This window comes from Delphinapterus leucas, chromosome 1 (genome assembly GCF_059928025.1).
Source record: "Delphinapterus leucas isolate spDelLeu-1000000601 "Yukka" chromosome 1, BTC_Dleu_Yukka2, whole genome shotgun sequence".
Classification (NCBI taxonomy): Eukaryota; Metazoa; Chordata; class Mammalia; order Artiodactyla; family Monodontidae; genus Delphinapterus; species Delphinapterus leucas.
Genome location: NC_143129.1, coordinates 89774686 through 89796012, shown reverse-complemented (window position 1 = coordinate 89796012; position 21327 = coordinate 89774686). Strand labels below are relative to the sequence as shown.

The following is a 21327-nucleotide window of genomic DNA, read 5'->3' as shown; positions in this document are numbered from 1 at the left end:
CCTGACAATCAAGAATTCATCACCATTTTTCTCTTCCCCACTTCTCAAGAAAACCTTTGGGAAAATATCCAAACAGGAAAAGTTGTATCATCTCACCTATAATCAGAAAGAGAACAGGCTTTGAGTACTCAAGGGATCCACAGTACATAAAATACTGAGGCATGAAATCAAAAGCACTGCAAATACCCTTGGGTCTCATTAAATTCCACAATCCATAATTTCTAAATATTTGTTAATGCTATTCCAAGAACCACATCTTAAATACAATTCCTTATGTGTTTGTGTTCTAGCCCCCGTGAACGCATGATCTGCTGTTTCTGGAACATGTGGGAGGCTGCTTTGTTGTGCCAGCAATTCTTTTTTTTTTTGGAAGTATAGTTGATTTACAATGCGGTGTTAGTTCCTGGTGTACAGGAAAGTGATTGTTATGCATTATATATACATACATCCTGGAAATTCTTTAAACCTCTGATTTTTAAGTAGTCCTCACCATACACAGGAGAATAAACACCTAAAGATTTTTTTTTCCAGAGAGATCAGTTTAGTGCTTTAAAAAAAACTCTGTGTCTTTAACACTTCACATATTAAAGAGGGAGGGGCAGGAAATGGATCAGAAGAATTAAAGTAACTGTGGAACAGAATATTTCCCAAGGAACCAATCAGCAGTTACTACACCAAGAAACAGCTATGACTTTTGTTCAATGTTAAAATCAGGTATAGAAATCATGTGCTAAATGAATATAGCTAATTCAGATGGGATTAAAGACAGGAATACTATTTAAATGATTTTATTTCTGCATAGTAATCCTGAAAACATTCTGAATTACAGAACAAAATAACATAAACAGTTTTTAAATATTTTCATGTAATTTCTTAAATGTCTCTCTTAAAAAATATATATTACAAATAATCCAAATTTCTTTATTTTGGTTCAGTGGCTCTCATTGAGATGATTTACAGACTTATTGCCTTTTCTCCCTTGAGAAAGAAGTCATTTATTTAATATAATTGGCAAAAATTTCTTTTCCCAAGTAATAGTAAAATTTCTTTTTTCCTTCCTTTGAGTGGACATTTTTGGCATATACTTTGTCATTACCGAAAATTTGTAAACTCAGGCACAAAACGGAATTAACTTTGGCTGTTATACAAATAAGTGAGAACAACACTGAAGCCAGCTTACTAGAAGGTCCTTTTACATGAGGTTCTAGGGCTTCCTTCACACCAGCAGCTGATTTTAATGAGAACTAAGGTAACTAGAGTGAAGCCCTCCATCTAAAATCAATTTTCCAAATCCACACACACACACAAAAACCTTGGCAAAAGCCATTCATGCATTTTTCTTGCATGAGCAAAAACTCAGCTTAAGGCTACTTTCCAAATCTTCTAATTCCAGTAGGTCAGTTCTAACCTATTATTCGTTTCAGTCTAAAGTTTATTTATTCGCATTTGTGGAAATGCTGAAGTAAGAGTTGAAGAATCAAAGTACTGGAGTTCTTACCCTTGGAAGATTTTTCCTTTTCCTGTTTGCAACTTCTCCAGCTTGGAAAAGCTTCCATTCAGTTAAAGTGACAGGCAACGTGGTATCCTTTGTGAGCTTTGACCATAAATAAACTTGTGAGTTCTTCGGTTCCATAGTCTTCCGGTGAAGTAACTGAGGTTTGGGAGGAAGCTAAAACAGAAGAGGTACTGCTAAGGTAAGATCATCTAGGTAATGCCTGTGTTCTCAAAGTCAAAGCTATCCCCCCAAAATATTTATCTTTCCTTTAAAATCATCTAAAATGAGGACACTGTAATTTCTTTTTCACTGTTTGTAAAGAAGTTTCTTGGGTTTCTAATCCAAGTTCTTCTACAACAGTGTAATCAAATTTCCAGAAAACAATAGCTCAGAGTCCTCATTAACTCAAGGCAGCCTTTGCTTTCAGGGCTGGTGAGTGCTTGCAGGGACCAGACAGGTAATTTAGGCCACAGGTTGATGTGAGACTATTACAGTGCTGTGGTAACTATAGTGAACTAAAAGATTTATGGTCTGTCTAAAGGTGTTTGTATTCAAGTCTTCTCAAGCGCTAAAAAAACAAACAAAAACCCCTCCCCAAAACCAAAAAAAAGTTTTGTGCTGCTCCCCCCAAAATAAAACAAAGAACAATAAACCAACATTTCAGTGCCTCTGAGTTTTGGCCCTAGTTAAACCATTTTAACCTTTTTGTAGGATCATAAATAAGATTCTAGTATTTTCTTATTTCTCTGGTTATACCTTGTGTGCTTTGAAAGCACTTTTAGGGGGTGGTAGCTTCCATGTTGAAAGAGACCTCCACATGGGCAAAGGCTGCACTGCAATATCTTCATATGGATTTTCTTTGGTGGGATCTTGAAAAATAATGAAAAAAAAAAGTTTAGAGGAACATAATTAAATGGGAACACACTGACTACACTTAGAAGGAAAAGAAAGCAAAAACTGACTAAATATGTTCAGCTTTCTACTCTACATTGCTGTAGGGATGTAGGTCTCAAAATCAATGGTACTTTAAGCTCACAAACCACTCAGGCGTCCAACCAACCTCAAAGAATTCTCAAAATACCATACTACACACATCTACTTCTGAACTGAACAGTCCAATAAACTAGTTGTAAAATCCATTAGAGAATTAAGGAATTTATACAACCAAGGTTTCAATATTAGAAAGGAAAATCTAGAGCAAGACATGCTTGATTGTAAAAGAAAATAACATACTCTAGTTAAGGGCTCCACCAACTACATACTCACTAAATTTAATTGCAAAGTTTGTGGACACCTACATATGATATCCTCATAGATATTGTCCTCAGACTGTGTGTAATAAAGTGCTGAGCCAGAATTTCTTCTAAGTTCTTCATGAATCTTCCGTGAGTTCTGATTTCGAAAGTGCTGAATGTCCTCAAATTCAAAGGATTTCCTTAAGAAAGGAGATACATTTTAAAGTTGTATCTTGTAAAACTCTAGTATTCTTTATATTGGTATGATAGACACAAATTGATAAGAAAAGGACTTAGTGTACAAAATTACAAAGGTGTTTTATCAGATACCTAAGAATAATAAATTAGGCTGATGCCCTATACGCACCATGAGAAAACTGGAGGCTTTTAGCCAATTACATTCATGCTCTTCTTTGGGTACTTAATTAAATTCACTCTGTAATAAAAAGTGAGGCTAATGCCAGCATGTCCTAAATGAAGTAGAAGAATGTACTTGCTTCCCTATACATTGTTTTTTTCTTTTTTGGCCGCACCGCATGACAGGTAGTATCTTAGTTCCCCAACCAGGGATCGAACCCACATCCCTTGCATTGGAAGCGCGAAGTCTTAATCACTGGACCGCCAGGGAAGTCCCCTATACATTTTTAAAGATGTAAAATGGAAGTTTTTCTACAGTACTTATGTCAGTAAATTGTCCTGGGTATTACCTATACTCCTACTGTTTCGCTTGTATGTATTTTCCCCTTGGGTTAATCAACATCTGTATAATCAAATTATAGGTGTAACCCACACATGGAAATGGAAACTGATTTGAAAAGGAAACAGAAGCTCAATAGTTCTATAAGGAAAATACTTAAAATCATTACCTTTCAAATAAAAACATACCTTTTAGATCTCCCTCTGATTTTTCTGCCATAGTTCTTTGGTTCAGGTTCCTGAGAAGAGGCTAAAGAGGGCTCTGTACAAGAATTATTTTCACAGTATTTTCTGTCACAGTTTCTTTCTTTATATGGCATATCACCAGATTCAGATAAATATCTGAATGTCCTACGAGGTTTTGGCAAAGGATTTATAGAATGTCCACATTCTTGTCCCTCAGGTTCAGAGTAAATGTTTTCTAAGCTCTTCGTTACTCCATATGAACTATCCAGACCTCTGAAATTCAGTTCTTTTTCTGAAGAGTCACAATGTTCTAAAGCTAAATTTAAGACTTTATCTGGGGGAAGTGCTTCTATTTTCTTCCACAATATCTGTGAGGTATAGAAATTTCCTGGAGGTAATGAAGTCTCTGGATCCAAAACTTCTTTCCAGCTTTCAGTTTGTTTGGCCCGAGAACATACCCAGTTGGATCCTGATTCATTTTTAAAGAAGTGTGTATCATCATATTCACGTTTCTCACTTTCATCCTCACTTCGATTGTGGCTTTTGGCATCTTCATTAATACCCTGATCAACATTTTGAGAGTTGGTGACATCCAGCTTTTTGCTCTTTCCCTCAGCAACAGGATTTCTCTTAAGAAGAATCTCTTGATTACAGTTATTATATCTCACTCCAAAGTCCTTTGGATCACACTTATCTGGATTAGATTTACCATTAGTTCTTCCTTCCCACTGAGAAATTTTTTGTTTGATGTTTTTGCAGTGGCTTCTTGACAGTGTATGAACAGCAGAACGAGAAAAACCAACATCCATGTTCCCAGTTGGGTGCATGACAAGTGATGAATTTTACTGAGGTTCCATTACAAGTAACTGTGAAATACTATATTCTTTATCCTGTCAGTTAGAATCCAAACAATTCCAGCATTTTCCTTTCATCTTTAACTTGAAAATGTTTTAAAAAGAAAAATTCTGATCATCAATCCTTGTTGAAAATGGCTACAACTTTATCTTGAATAATCCTATTAAAATGAAATGAATATGTTAACAGTTTTATAATTTCCTAATTTAAACTCCACTAAAACACTGCCCACCTATCCCTAAATAAGTCGCTTACATTTCGTATGTAAAGATGTACCTGTCATCCATTAAGCAATTCAACCTCATAAAGGCATTCCTAAGATGGTGGTATAATATTACAGAGAAAATATTACTTATGGTATTTCTCAAATTGTCTGCTTTAACATTCTGCATATTTAATTTCCTAAAGTTAAGTAGAATGAGGTTTTATAAGAGATTACACATAGTAGTATACAATATTATTTTGTGATAAATCAATTCTTTACGAAACCTTCTGTTAATGAAACAAGGACCAACAGAGTATTATAAAAAGCATACAGAAATACATCTCAAATAACCAAAAAGTTTATGTATACATCCAGAGGAAGAGCCAGTCAGTCTGGAAACACACCAACAGCTGATTTCCTTCTCCAGTGCTACGTTGAGATAATATTAGCTCATCACATACCCTTATTTCAACTTTACTATTAGCAACACAGAATTCCATACACACCACTGTCACTAAAGACAATCCAAGGTGCCATTAACTATCAGTTACTTTGAAATGTAATAACCTACTTTGTCACTGAATTTTCCACATCTCTGCCACCACACACTTGACCCAAATCAGCAAAAATACTTACAGTCACATCCCTTCCTTTCACATAGAGGCTTCACTCATTTAGGCCCATTAACTGTTTCCTCAAATGCAAAATTTGGCAGAGAACTTTTCCTGTCAACTGAGTAAAGACCTGATCTCAAGTTCTACTGTATACTGTTTAAAAATAGCAACTGATTCGATACTTCCTGAGACAGGGGTCATCCTTCCTTGAGCTTTGTCTGTGTGTCCTTGATTAACAGGCAGGAAAATGTCTTGGCCCAGCTCTGTCAGTGTAGCTGACCAAAACTGTTACATACACCACACACACACACAATTTATTCTAGGCAGAGCAACTGCTAGTCAGGACTACCATCAACTTTCAATTATTTCTTCAAGTTTGTAGGAAAACCAGGTTTGCTAGCAAATAAACTTTGATGAGGGTCTTATGCAAAGAAAATCATTCTAAAAAACCTTAAGAAATTGAACTCATGTGAGTGGAAAAAAACAAAACAAAGCACCCAAAATATAAAAGCTGTTGGGCAGAACTCTTCACAGAAGACTAATGCATAGAATTTGAACATCCAATCAGCTTCTACTGCTCATTATTAAAACTCTGAAAATCCTTTACTAGTTTCTGATGTTTACAGAGAATTCCAAAGGATTTTAAGGTGTCCTTTAGACTCAGGTTTTCTTCACTACAGACAAGATAGGAGTATTTTTCTCTCTCCTGGGAACCTAGTCAAGGTTTTTGGCAGTCCCAAACTCTTCCATTACTCTTCCCTTGTTAATGTGTTTTAAGTATGAAGGCGTCAAACTGAGAAGAAAAAGATGAAAATTGCTTGCCCTAAAAAAAAATGTTTAACTTGAAAAGAACTGGCAACAAATGGCTTAATCTATGGAATTCACATACAAATATAAGTGATGTGTATTCATGGTGTTTCAGTGGCAAGAGAGTAGCATAGCAACATGACACTCCTTAAATCTAGGTAGGTATTATGAAGAGAAATGCTACTTTCTCCTAACTATGTATTAATACATTGCAGCTTTTAAAAAATGACAAATTATTTCAAAACCAAAAAGTTTTAATGCATTCTAATTAGATCGATGCCTGTATTGATATTATAATCTGTCTTTATACATGATTGCACAGCTCCAATTTTTGCCAAATTAAACTCTTTATAATGTGGCTTGCCTATTCTTATACATAAGTTGTGATCTTGTCCTATCCAAAAAATAAGAATCACCAAACCAAGAGTTGCCTGTTTTTTCCTTACAGGCACCTCACATCTAACTGTCCTTTTAGTCTAATTAAATTGAGTCACTTTGCTACCCAGCACCTCCTCCCCTATGGCTCTCCTAGCCTGCAAGATTCTTTATATCCCAGCCTTCGCCTCTAGTTTCTTGCCTTGACCTCCACTATCAGTAGACATTCTAATCCCTATGTGCTGGCCCAGTGTTCAAGTCCTAGATCCCTCCAAGCTTCATCTTTTGAAAGCTCCCTAAAGCCAACTTATTCACATATTTGCCCCTAGACACTGCTTTCTGAGCCTTGCTTCAACAGTTCTCACAGAAACACAGATTGAGAAAATATAACAGCTTCAATAATTTTTAAAATTTTGTCTCTTCTCTTAATACTACAAAATGAGTCAAAAGCTTCTCCAACTATTAAAGACTATTAAGTCAGGCAGGACTCATACGAAGAGAAGCTACAGCTCACGATAACCACAATGGGCAACCTCAAGAGAAGAAACCAGCAACTCAGTTCCTCGGGTGGGCAAAAGAAGTGTAAATGTGAAAAACTAAGCATGATTTTAAAAGTATAATAAAACAGAATGCTTGGAGTAAAGGCTACTAATCAATTCTTTTTTCCTACTCTTTGTTCCCAAAGAGGTGATTCTTAATCATGTCCTTTTGTTTTTACAGTAAGTCCTCCATATTCAAATGAGTTCCGTTCTGAGAGCACATTCGTTAAGTCCGATTTGTTCGTAAGTCCAGCAAAGTTAGCCTAGGTACCGGATTAACACAATTGGCTATATAGTACTGTAATAGGTTTATAATACTTTTCATACAAATAATGCATAAAAAAAACAAAAAATAAACATTTTTACTCTTACAATACAGTACCTTGAAAAGTACAGTAGTACAGTACAGCAGCTGGCATACAGGGGCTGGCATCGAGTGGACAGGCAAGAAGAGTTACTGACTGGAGGAAGGATAGGAGGTGGGAGATGCTAGCGGTGAAGGATCGTCAGCAACAGGAGACAGAGGGCAAACTGCAAGTTCACTCACATCTGATGATGGTGGCACAGGTTTTGGTTCCTCGCTGGATTCAATTCTATCTACCCTCTTGAGAAAACAATCCAGTGATGTTTGGGTAGTAGCCCTTTTTTTCTTGTCATAGATGACACGGTAGCACCGGATTGCATTCTGAACGGCTGCTTCAACCTTTGTGTACTGTTCTATGTTCGGGTCCTGTGCCTCAAAAACTAACAGTGCCCCCTCAAATAAAGAAAATCCCCTAGCCATTTCCTGCATCATGAATCTCTTTGGCTCTTCAGTTACTTCTTCCTCCTCTTGTCTCTCTTCGTCCTTTCTCTGGGCCTCCATTTCCTGGTCTTTTTAGCAGTACCAGCTAGATCACCACTGCTTTTACACTTGCTTGCGGACATCCTGGGCTTGAAATAAAGATACTGTACTACTGTACTCTATACAGTACTGTAAAGTACACAAAAGCACAACCTCTTGTAGAGGATGCATGCACGTGACAGTGCACACCAGACACGTGAACTAACTTACGTGACTGGACATGTGAACACACATTCGCATCTTTGAAAGTTCGCAACTTGAAGGTTCGTATGAGGGGACTTACTTGTTTTCTATTGCTTTTCTGAGTATTTACTTTCATCCAAGATGTACATCAACTACAGTTTATCAGCTTAAGATGTAATTTATAGTATAACCTAACATATATAGGATTCTGTGTTCTTAGCCTTTTAAAAGAAACCAATCTAAATCCATTCAGGTAAGTGAAATTCTCTTTAAGAAAGAGAATATTAACATTCTATTTTACTGACTCAAGTCTATATAAGGAAAGTTTCTCACTCCAAATCCTTTAAAATATTTTATTTGATTAAGTATAATCTGGCCAAATAGGAAGAATTTAGAACATTCTAAAAGTTGACTTAAAAAACTGATGAAAGGATATACTTTTAAATGGTTAATTTTTGTTATGTGAATTTTACCTCAATTAGAAAGAAAACAGATGAAAGGGACCGAGAAGACTCTCGCTTCTGGTATGATAGAAAAATTGGACTAGACTTGCCTTCCCAACATAAAAAACTATAAAACTGGACTTATATGTAAAATAAATGCTTTTAGATATTGAATAATAGTAAAGGACTGTGATCCCTGAAAGAAGGAAAACAAATGAAGTGGGCACGAAGATGGCCCAGCTTTCACCCAGGAGGCTCTTTTCAGAAAACAGCATAGAACATGGTAACCATGCTGAGTTAAGGATAAAGAGGCCAGAGTGTGGAGGGGCAGAGGCAAATACAATCTTCAGGGTACAGTATCAGAAAGGAGGGAGCAACACAGAAGAGAAGCTCCAGAAATCTACATAGGATCTACTTGAGACTTGGGCTGAATACTAAGCTGGTAAGGTATAAGGTAACACTGCACGAGGCTAGACAACATATTACTGGGAAAGAAGACCTAACGGAACCCTGTAAAGCTGACTAACACCCAGAGTTAACAAAGGTCTGGGAAATGTTCAACTTCCAATGATCTTCACAAGGGAGGCCTTGTCAAACGCCTGGGTAATTCAGTAGAAACAGTAGGAGGTCACGGCTTGCCAGTGGGACTAAACTAGCCCTAGAGTGAAGGCTACTTTAGAACCACCACAAAAATAAGCTTTTCAGAAGGATCAAGTTGATTCATAAGTAATTTAAATAACCACAGAAACAAAACTCAATATTTTTTACATGAACACATCAAAATCCAGACACGCCACAATGTAACATTTACAATGTCTAGCATCCAATCAAAATTACTAAACATGCAAAGAAGCTTGAAAATGAGACCCATAATCAGGAGAAAAATCAGTTAACAGAAACTGAAGCAAAAATGACAGACATGATACCAGTTGGCAGAGAAAGACTTCAATTCAGATATTTTAAATATATTCATAAACTTAAAGCAAAATATGAACATAATGAGTATAGAAATAGAAGACATAAAAAAGAAAACAAAGGTAACTTCTGGAGCTTAAAAATACCCCATATGAAAAGAAAACTTCGCTGGATTGTTTGAACAGCAGATTTTAGATACTGCAGAGGAAATGATCAGTGAAGTTGAATAAGTAGTAATAAAAACTGTCAAAAACTAACACAAAAACTGAAGCACAGAGAGAAGAAAAGAGTAAAACAAAAGTCTCCCTGGGACAGTATCAGGTGGTTTACCTTACATATAAATGGGAATCCCAGAAGTGAGGGAGTGGGAGGCAGGGAACAAATATTTCAAGAAATAATAGCTGAAATTTTTCTAAATTGGATGAAAACTCTTAACACATAGATACATGGGGCTCAACAAATTCCAAACAGGATAAATATAAGGAAAGCCTTACCAAGGCAAACCATAATCAAGTTGCTGAAAACTGGTGATAAAGAGAAAATTCTTAAGAGCCAAAGGAAAGAATATACATTACATATAGGAACAACAAGGTAAGTCAGAAAACAATGGAAAATATTTAGAGAATTCCTTGGTGGTACAGTGGTTAGGACTCGGCGCTTTCACTGCCGTAGGCCCAGGTTCAATCCCTGGTTGGGGAACTAAGATCCCACAAGCTGTCCAGAACAGCAAAAAAAAAAAAAAAAATTAAAGTGCTAAGGGGAAAAAAAAATCTGTGAAATCTAGAATTCTAGACATATCCTTCAAGATGAAGGTGAAATAAAAACACTTTCAGTTAAACAAAACTGTTGTGAATTTGTTAACAGCAGACCTGCACTTAGGGCCAGGGACATAATTTGTGGGTCCCAGGGAAAATTGAAAACATGAGGCCCCTTGTTCAAAGTGCTTTAAAGGTACATATGAAGCTTTTCCTTTTTCTCCAGTCTTCTTTTCAGCTTATCATGGCGTTTTAAATTTACTATTTAATGTTTTATGGGAAAAAATTTTTAATTTAAATTATTAGCATGAGTTTTACCATTCATCTATATATTGTGCAATATCATTTTAAATGCAAATATCAGAGCGATACATGGAACATTTACCAATAGACCATACATTGGGCCATAAAATAAGACATGATAAATTTAAAAGGATTGAAACCATTCTGAGGATGTTTTCTAACCCACTATGGAAATGAATTAGAAATCAATTCTAAGCCAAAAGGAAAATCCCAAAATATTTGGAAATAAATGTTTATACTACAAAAGGAAGAAAAAGCTTAAAAACAATGAATGATGATACTATTTCTTGGTGTTTTAAATTGGAACACCTTTTACCCTGTTAAGTTTCAAGTTATATTTTATCTATTTTTTAAATTTAATTTTATTTATTCTTTTATATAGCAGGTCCTTATTAGTCATCAATTTTGTGCACATCAGCGATTGTCAATCCCAATTGCCCAATTCATCACACCACCACCACCACCACCCCGCCGCTTTCCCCCCTTGGTCTGTCCATACGTTTGTTCTCTACACCTGTGTCTCAATTTCTGCCCTGCAAGCTGGTTCATTGGTACCATTTTTCTAAGTTCCATATGTATGCAATAATATACAATATTTGTTTTTCTCTTTCTGACTTACTGCATTCTGTATGACAGTCTCTAGATCCATCCACGTGTCTACAAATGACCCAATTTTGTTCCTTTTTATGCCTGAGTAATATTCCACTGTACATATCTACCACAACTTCTTTATCCATTCATCTGCCGATGGGTGTTTAGGTTGCTTCCATGACCTGGCTATTGTAAATACTGCTGCAATGAACACTGGGGTGCATGTGTCTTTCTGAATTATGGTTTTCTCTGGGTATATGCACAGTAGCAGGATTGCTGGATCATATGGTAATTCTATTTTTCTTTTTTAAGGAACATCCATACTGTTCTCCATAGTGGGTGTATCAATTTACATTACCACTAACAATACAAGAGGGTTCCCTTTTCTCCACATCCTCTCCAGCATTTGTTGTTTGTAGACTTTCTGCTGATGCCCATTTTAACTGGTGTGAGGTGATACCTCATTGAGTTTTGATTTGCATTTCTCTAATAATTAGTGATGCTGAGCAGCTTTTCATGTGCTCCTTGGCCATCTGTATGTCTTCTTTGGAGAAATGTCTCTTCTGCCCATTTTTGAACTGGGTTATTTGTTTTTTTAATATTGAGCTGCATGAGCTGTTTATATATTCTGGAGATTAATCCTTTGTCTGGTGATTTGTTTGCAAATGCTTGTAAATACTTTCTCCCACTATGAGGGCTGCCTTTCCGTCTTGTTTATGGTTTCCTTTGCTGTGCAAAAGCTTTGAAGTTTCATTAGGTCCCATTTGTTTATTTCTGTTTTAATTTCCATTACTCTAGGAGGTGGATCAAAAAAGACCTTGCTGTGATTTATGTCAAAGAGTGTTCTTCCTATGTTTTCCTCTAAGAGTTTTATAGTGTCCGGTCTTACATTTAGCTCTCTAATCCATTTTGAGTTTATTTTTGTGTATGGTGTAGGGAATGTTCTAATTTCATTCTTTTACATGTAGCTGTCCAGTTTTCCCAGCAGCACTTATTGAAGAGACTGTCTTTTCTCCATTGTATATCCTTGCCTCTTTAGTCATAGATTAGTTGACCATAGGTGCATGGGTTTATCTCTGGGCTTTCTATCTTGTTCCATTGATCTATATTTCTGTTATTGTGCCAGTACCATATTGACTTGATTACTGTAGCTTTGCAGTATAGTCTGAAGTCACGGAGTCTGATTCCTCCAGCTCCGTTTTTTTCCCTCAAGACTGCTTTGGCTATTCGGGGTCTTTTGTGTCTCCATACAAATTTAAAAATTTTTTTGTTCTAGTTCCGTAAAATATGCCATTGGTAATTTGATAGGGATTGCACTGAATCTGTAGATTGCTTTGGGTAGTATAGTCATTTTCACAATATTGATTCTTCCAAACCAAGAACATGGTATATCTCTCCATCTGTTGGTATCATTTATAATTTCTTTCATCAGTGTCTTATAGTCTTCTGCATATAGGACTTTTGTCTCCCTAGGTAGGTTTATTCCTAGGTATTTTATTCTTTTTGTTGCAATGGTAAATGGGAGTGTTTCCTTAATTGCTCTTTCAGATATTTCATCATTAGTGTATAGCAGTGCAAGAGATTTTTGTGCATTAATGTTGTATCCTGTAACTTTACCAAATTCATTGATTACCTCTAGTAGTTTTCTGGTGGCATCTTTAGAATTCTCAGTGTATAGTATCATGTCATCTGAAAACAGTGACAGATTTACTTCTTCTTTTACAATTTGTATTCCTTTTATTTATTTTTCTTCTCTGATTGCCATGGCTAGGACTTCCAAAACTATGTTGAATAATAGTGGTGAGAGTGGACATCCTTGTCTTGTTCCTGATCTTAGAGGAAATGCTTTCAGTTTTTCACCATTAAGAATGATGTTTGCTGTGGGTTTGTCGTATATGGCCTTAATTATGTTGAGGTAGGTTCCCTCTATGCCCACTTTCTGGAGAGTCTTATCATAAATAGGTGTTGAATTTTGTCAAAAGCTTTTTCTGCATCTATTGAGATGATCTTATGGTTTTTCTTCTTCAATTTGTTAATATGGTGTATCACACTGACTTACGTATATTGAAGAATCCTTGCATCCCTGGGATAAATCCCACTTGATCATGGTGTATGATCCTTTTAATGTGTTGTTGGATTCTGTTTGCTAGTATTTTGTTGAGGATTTTTGCATCTATATTCATCAGTGATATTGGTCTGTGATTTTCCTTTTTTTGTAGTATCTTTGTCTGGTTTTGGTATCAGGGTGATGGTGGCCTCATAGAATGAGTCTAGGAGTGTTCCTTCCTCTGCAATTTTTTGCAACAGTTTCAGAAGGATGGGTGTTAGCTCTTCTCTAAATATCTGATAGAATTCACCTGTGAAGCCATCTGGTCCTGGACTTTTATTTACTGGAAGATTTTTAATCACAGTTTCAATTTCATTACTTGTGATTGGTCTGTTCATATTTTCTATTTCTTCCTGGTTCAGTCTTGGAAGGTTATACCTTTCTAAGAATTTGTCCATTTCTTCCAGGTTGTCCATTTTATTGGCATAGAGTTGCTTGTAGTAGTCTCTTAGGATGCTTTGTATTTCTGCGGTGTCTGTTGTAACTTCTCTTTCTTCATTTCTACTTTTATTGATTTGAGTCCTCTCCCTATTTTTCTTCATGAGTCTGGCTAATGGTTTATCAATTTTGTTTATCTTCTCAAAGAACCAGCTTTTAGTTTTATTGATCTTTGCTATTGTTTTCTTTGTTTCTATATCATTTATTTCTGCTCTGATCTTTATGATTTCTTTCCTTCTGCTAACTTCGGGTTTTGTTTGTTCTTCTTTGTCTAGCCTTTAGGTGTAAGGTTAGATTGTTTATTTGAGGTATTTCTTGTTTCTTGAGGTAGGCCTGTATAGCTATAAACTTCCCTCTTAGAGCTGCTTTTGCTGCATCCCATAGATTTTGGGTCATCGTGTTTTCATTGTCATTTATCTCTAGGTATTTTTTGATGTCCTCTTTGATTTCTTCAGTGATCTCTTGGTCATTTAGTAACGTATTGTTTAGCCTCCATGTGTTTGTGTTTTTTACGTTTTTTTCCCTGTAATTTATTTCTAATCTCATAGCATTGTGGTCAGAAAAGATGCTTGATATGATTTCAATTTTTTAAAATTTACTGTGGCTTGATTTGTGACCCAAGATGTGATCTATCCTGGAGAATGTTCCTTGCGCACTTGAGAAGAAAGTGTAATCTGCTGTTTTTGGATGGAATGTCCTATAAATATCAATTAAATCTATCTGGTCTATTGTGTCATTTAAAGCTTCTGTTTCCTTATTAATTTTCTGTTTAGATGATCTGTCCATTGGTGTAAGTGACATGTTAAAGTCCCCAACTATTATTGTGTTACTGTCAATTTCCTCTTTTAGAGCTGTTAGCAGTTGCCTTATGTATTGAGGTGCTCCTATGTTGGGTGCATATATATTTATAATTGTTATATCTTCTTCTTGGATTGATCCCTTGATCATTATGTAGTGTCCTTCCTTGTCTCTTGTAACATTCTTTATTTTAAAATCTATTTTATCTGATATGAGTATTGCTACTCCAGCTTTCTTTTGATTTCCATTTGCATGGAATATCTTTTTCCATCCCCTCACTTTCAGTCTTTATGTGTCCATAGGTCTGAAGTGGGTCTCTTGTAGCCAGCATATAGATGGGTCTTGTTTCTGTATGCATTCAGCAAGCCTGTGTCTTTTGGTTGGAGCATTTAATCCATTCACGTTTAAGGTAATTATCAATATGTATGTTCCTATGACCATTTTCTTAATTGTTTTGGGTTTGCTTTTGTAGGTCCTTTTCTTCTCTTGTGTTTCGTACTTAGAGAAGTTCCTTTAGCATTTGTTGTAGAGCTGGTTTGGTGGTGCTTAATTCTCTTAGCTTTTGCTTGTCTGTAAAGCTTTTGATTTCTCCATCGAATCTGAATGAGATCCTTGCTGGGTAGAGTAATCTTGGTTGTAGGTTCTTCCCTTTCATCACTTTAAATATATCATGCCATTCCCTTCTGGCTTGTAGAGTTTCTGCTGAGAAATCAGCTGTTAACCTTATGGGAGTTCCCTTTTATGTTATTTGTCATTTTTCCCTTGCTGCTTTCAATAACTTTTCTTTGTCTTTAATTATTGCCAGTCTGATTACAATGTGTCTTGGCATGTTTCTCTTTGGGTTTATCCTGTATGGGACTCTCTGCACTTCCTGGACTTGGGTGGCTATTTCCTTTCCCATGTTAGGAAAGTTTTCGACTATAATCTTTTCAAATATTTTCTTGGGTCCTTTCTCTCTCTCGTCTCCTTCTGGGACCCCTATAATGCGAATGTTGTTGCGTTTAATGTTGTCCCAGAGGTCTCCTAGGCTGTCTTCATTTCTTTTCATTCTTTTTTCTTTATTCTGTTCCACGGCAGTGAATTCCATCATTCTGTCTTCCAGGTCACTTATCTGTTCTTCTACCTCAGTTATTCTGCTATTGATTCCTTCTAATGTAATTTTCATTCCAGTTATTGTATTGTTCACCTCTGTTTGTTCTTTAATTCTTCTAGGTCTTTGTTAAACATTTCTTGCATTTTCTTGATCTTTGCCTCCATTCTTTTTCCAAGGTCCTGGATCATCTTCACTATCATTATTCTGAATTCTTTTTCTGGAAGGTTGCCTATATCCACTTCATTTAGTTGTTTTTCTGGGGTTTTATCTTGTTCCTTCATCTGGTGCATAGCCCTCTGCCTTTTCATCTTTTCTATCTTTCTGGGAATGTGGTTTTTGTTCCACAGGCTGCAGGACTGTAGTTCTTGCTTCTGCTGTCTGCCCTCTGGTGGATGAGGCTATCTAAGAGGCTTGTGCAAGTTTCCTGATGGGAGGGACTGGTGGTGGGTAGAGCTGACTGTTGCTCTGGTGGGCAGAGCTCAGTAAAACTTTAATCCACTTGACTGCTGATGGGTGGGGCTGGGTTCCCTCCCTGTTGGTTGTCTGGCCTGAGGCAACCCAACACTGGAGCCTACCTGGGCTCTTTGGTGGGGCTAATGGTGGACTCTGGGAGGGCTCACACCAAGGAGTACTTCCCAGAACTTCTGCTGCCAGTGTCCTTGTCCCCATGGTGAGCCACAGCCACCGCCTGCCTCTGCAGGAGACCCTCCAACACTAGCAGGTAGGTCTGGTTCAGTCTCCCCTGGGGTCACTGCTCCTTCGCCTGGGTCCCGATGCGCACACTACTTTGTGTGTGCCTTCCAAGAGTGGAGTCTCTGTTTCCCCCAGTCCTGTCAAAGTCCTGCAATCGAGTCCCACTAGCCTTCAAAGTCTGATTCTCTAGGAACTCCTCCTCCCATTGCCGGATCCCCAGGTTGGGAACCTGACCTGGGGCTTAGAACCTTCACTCCAGTGGGTGAACTTCTGTGGTATAAGTGTTCTCCAGTCTGTGAGTCACCCACCCAGCAGTTATGGGATTTGATTTTACTATAATTGCACCCCTTCTACCGTCTAACTGTGGCTTCTCCTTTGTCTTTGGATGTGGGGTGTCTTTTTTGGTGAGTTCCAGTGTCTTCCAGTCAATGGTTGTCCAGCAGCTAGTTGTGATTCTGGTGTTCTAGCAAGAGGGAGTGAGAGCACGTCCTTCTACGCTGCCATCTTGGTTCCTCTCTCAAGTTATATTTTAATTTTCTCTCCAGGTTAAACACTCTAGCTTAACATTTGTTTAAGTTACTTTACAGCCAATCCTGAACAAAATGTACCATTCTTTTCAAAGTTACATTTTTCTAAACCATGTAGTGAAATTTGAGTGTCATTATTCCACCTAAGAATTGAAAAATAAATGATTTAACGTTCTCCCTTAAGAAGAAAAAATGAATAAATTAAGCGCAAAGCAAGTAGGAGAAAGGAAATAATAAAGAGTGAATATTGATGAAACAGCAACAGATGAACAATGGAAAATACCAATAAAACAAAAAACGTTATTTAAAAAGATCAGTAAATTGATAAACCTCTAGGTAGACTGAACAAATAAAAAAGAGAGAAAAGCACAAGTTAGCAATATCAGGAATGAAAAAGGGGGCATCACTGCAGATCCCACATTAAAGGATATAAAGGACTATTATGAATAAATTTATGCTAGTAAATTTGACAACTAAAGGGACAAATTTCTTGAAAGAAGCAAAGTACCAAAACTGATGTAAGCCTTGGCTGCAGCTTTTACTTTCTGTGTAATCTTAGTAAGGTTCCTTAACCTCTCTCTCCCTCCATGAATGTGCCAATTCATAAGCTGATACATTTCAACTATTGATACTTAGATCAGTGCCTGGCACATAGAAAACACTCAGTGCATGCTAGGTGATATTAATATCATCATCACACAGGGACCCCTTCCAAAGAACATATGGCATCTACATTAGATCAGTTTGAGAACTGTCAACCTCATCAAATACTACCCTAGTATGTGAGTGAGTGGGAAGATTAAAACAGAAATTAATATTTAATGTAGCAAACACTGCATCAAAAAGAAACTGTCTTTTGGTCTTTATTAGAAAACTGGACTTCTGGCAATGGAAAAAATAACCCCTTCAAATGATGGTGTTTCAGATCTTAGTCTAAGTCTTCCTTCTTAAGCATGATTTCTGTTTTCCCTGGGCTAAACTAGCCAGCTTGTTTTCACCATGATTTGAATGCAGACTATTACTGGAAATGTGTAGTGCTGATAATATAGCTTAAAGTACTTTAAATTTTTGTCTGGAATGGCTTCATGTACAAATTTGAGTAGGGTGGGATGATAAAACAAAAAAAGCCCATAAGATTTACCATTAAATTTTTAAAGTAACCAAAAACAAAAACAAAAAAAGAAGATATAGGAATTCTGAATATCTCTATATTTACTTAAAAATTAATTTTAAATTTTAGTTAAAAACCTTCCCATAAAGAAAATTCCAGGTCTAGAGACTGGTGAATTTCATTAAACATGTAAAGAGACAATGTCAACCTTACACAAACTCTCTCAGAAAACAGAGGAAGAAGAAACACGTTCCAATTCATTTTATGAGGCCAGCATTACCCTGTTAGAAAACCAGACAAAGACTTTACAAGAGAAGGAAAACACAGAACAATATAACTCATGAAAATACATGTAAAAATACTTTAAAAGTATTAGCCAAAAAATTGCATAAATAAATACAAAAAGGATACTATGCAGTGATTAAGTATACTTTATAACAGAATGCAAGGGTTGCTTTAACATGAAAAACCATCACATTTATGACATAAAGAAAAAAAAAACCCTCACACTGGTCAAAATGGCCATCATCAAAAAGCCTACAAATAATAAATGAAGAGTGTGGAGAAAAGGGAACCCTTGTACACTGTCGGTGGAAATGTAAATTGGTGCAGCCTCTATAGAAAACACTATGGAGGTTCCTTAAAACCTTATCCCATTCCTGGGCATATATCTGGAAAAGATGAAAACTAATTCAAAAGGATACATGCACCCCTATGTTCATAGTGGCACTATTTATAATAGCCAAGACATGGAAGCAACCTACATGTCCATTAACAGATGAATGGATAAAAAAGATGTAGTGTGGGTACACACACACACACACACACACACACACACATATATACACACTGGCATACTACTCAGTCATCAAAAAGAATGAAATACTGCCATTTGCAGCAACATGGATGGACCTAGAGATTATCATACTAAGTGAAGTAAGTCAGACAGAGAAAGACAAATACCCTATGATATTGCTTATATGTGAATCTTAAAAAATAGTATAAATGAACTTATTTACAAAACAGAAACACTCACAGACATAGAAAACTCATGGTTACCAAAGGGGAAGTGGGAGGAGGGATAAATTGGGAGGGAGTATGGGATTAATAGATGCGCATTACCATATGTAAAAATAGATAAACAACAAGGATTTACTGTATAGCACAGGGAACTGTATTCAGTATCTTGTAATAACCTATAATGGAAAAGAATTGAAAAAAGGGTATAGATATATGCATATATGTATGCATAACCAAATCACTTTGCTGTATACCTGAAACTAACAGTGTTGTAAATCAAATATACATCAATTAAAAATAAATAGGGCTTCCCTGGTGGCGCAGTGGTTGGGAGTCCACCTGCCAATGCAGGGGACACAGGTTCGTGCCCCGGTCTGGGAAGATCCCACATGCTGCTGAGCGGCTGGGCCCATGAGCCATGGCCGCTAAGCCTGCGTGTCTGGAGCCTGTGCTCCGCAACGGGAGAGGCAACAACAGTGACAGGCCCATGTACCACAAAATTAATTAATTAATTAATTAATTAATTAATAAATGAAAAAACCTCTATATGATTATCTTAATAGATGCAGAAAAAGTATCCCAAGATGACAGAGTAGAAGGACCCTGTGCTCACCTCCTCTCACAGGCACACCAAAATTATAATTATTTACAGAACAAATATTGCTGAAAAAGATTGAAATCTACCAGAAAATATATTCTACAACTAAAGATATAAGGAACAACAAGAAGACACGTAGGAGGGGCAGAGATGCAGTATAGTCAAGACCCATAATCCTGGGTGGGTGACCCATAAACGGGAGAATAATTACAACTACTGCAGGGGTTCTCTCCAAGGAGCAAAGGGTCTGAACCCCACATTAGGCTCCCCAGTCTGGGGGTCCTGCACCAGGAAGATGAGCCCCCAAAACATTTGGCTTTGAAGGCCAGCGGGACTTACTCTGGAGAGAGCCAGAGGGCTGTGGGAAATAGAAACTCTATTCTTAAAGGGTGCACACAAAATTTCACACACTCCAGGACCCAGGGCAGAAGCATTAATTTGAAAGAAGCCTGGGTCAGAGCAACCTGCTGATCTTGGAGAGTCTCCTGGAGAGGCAAGAGGCAACTGCAGCTCACCCTGGGGACACAGACACTGGTGGCAGCCATTTGGGGGGCTTGTTCTACCACGTGGACACTGGTGCTGGCAAGTGCCATTTTGGAATCCTCCCTCTAGCTTATTAGCCTCAGGACCCCTGTTTACGAACATTTAGGCACCAGTACTGGGACACCTCAGGCCAAGCAACTAACTAGGCAGTGACACAGTTCCACCCTCCAGCAGACAAGCTGCCTTAAGACCCCCTGAACTCACAGCCGCCCTTGGACACAGCCCTGTCCACCAGAGGATCCAAGGCCTGGCCGCACACACCAGATCCAGGACCCTCAGGGTCCTGCAGCCAGACAACCCAGAACCCAGCTCTGCCCACCAATGAACAGGCACCAGCCCCAGAATCTCCTGAGCTCCAGCCCCACCCACCAGCAAGCATGCACTAGCCTCCGGACCAGCCTCACCCACCAGTGGGCAGACACCAGCCCCCAGGACTACAGCCCCACAGCCTGCCATGGCAGGACCCAGCCCACTCAGCAGCAGGCCAGTAACAGCCTTGGGACAATCTGGGAATCAGCCTTGCCCACCAGCAGGCCAACACAAGCTTTGGGACACCCTGGACCCCACAGTCAGCTGTGTCAGGAACAGGCCACACCCACCAGTAGTCCAACACCAGCTCTGGGACACGTGTGCTCCACAGCCAGAACCCAGGACCCAGCTCTGCCTACTAGTGGGCTGGCACTAACCCAAAGATCTAGCTTAACTCAGTGGTGGGTGGATACCAACCCTGGGATCTCCTAGACCCCAACTCCACCCACCAGTGAGCCAGCACTAGCCCCAGGGCCATGTGGGGTTCTTCAGCCAGCCAACTCATGACCCAGCCCTGCCAAAAAGCAGCTGGCAGCCTCCTCACAAGGCAGGGCCTGGCAACTAACCAGGCTGGGGGCCAGCCATTTCTACCAGACTGTCCACAGTAGTCAGCCCACCATAAGAGAAGGATCTACACAGCTCAATTAAGGGACACCCCCAGCTCTGGTGACCAGAGGGGAGTGTGTTTCTGGGATGCGTAGGATGTCTCCTACAAACGGATACTTTTCCAAGGTTGGAAGCGTAACCAACCTACCATGTATACAGAAACAAAAACAGCAATTTAGGCAAAATGAGGTGACAGTGGGATATATTCCAAACAAAGGACCAAGAAAAAAACCCAGAAGAACTATGTGAAATGGAGAAAGACAATCTACTTAAGAAAGAGTTCCAGGTAATGATTATAAAGATGATCAAAGAACTCAGAAGTTTTAAACAGAGTTAGAAAATATAAAGAACAACCAGAGTTAAAGAATATAATAACTGAAATGAAAAATATACTAGAAGAAGTTAACAGCAGACCAAATGATACAGAGGAATGGATGAGTGAG

The 21327-nt window shown here is 38.0% G+C and overlaps 1 protein-coding gene across 11 annotated transcripts in view; it reads right to left on the bottom strand.

Moving 5' to 3' along the window:
• The window catches only part of DENND2C (DENN domain containing 2C), a 92089-nt gene that overhangs the window by 32328 nt on the left and 38434 nt on the right, over nucleotides 1–21327 (bottom strand). For 8 of the 11 annotated variants that reach the window (XM_089917409.1, XM_089917404.1, XM_089917433.1 and 5 more), the window contains exons 2-5: nucleotides 3616–4627; nucleotides 2794–2930; nucleotides 2252–2364; nucleotides 1499–1669 (exon numbers count right to left, since the gene is read on the bottom strand). In XM_089917409.1, the coding sequence (XP_089773535.1) occupies nucleotides 1499–1669; nucleotides 2252–2364; nucleotides 2794–2930; nucleotides 3616–4439 (1245 nt within the window). In that variant the 5' untranslated portion in view covers nucleotides 4440–4627. Of the gene's footprint in view, nucleotides 1–1498; nucleotides 1670–2251; nucleotides 2365–2793; nucleotides 2931–3615; nucleotides 4628–4722; nucleotides 4783–7389; nucleotides 20320–21327 lie in introns of those variants that run through there. The other 3 variants (XM_089917419.1, XM_089917412.1, XM_089917430.1) reach the window with 3 other exon arrangements.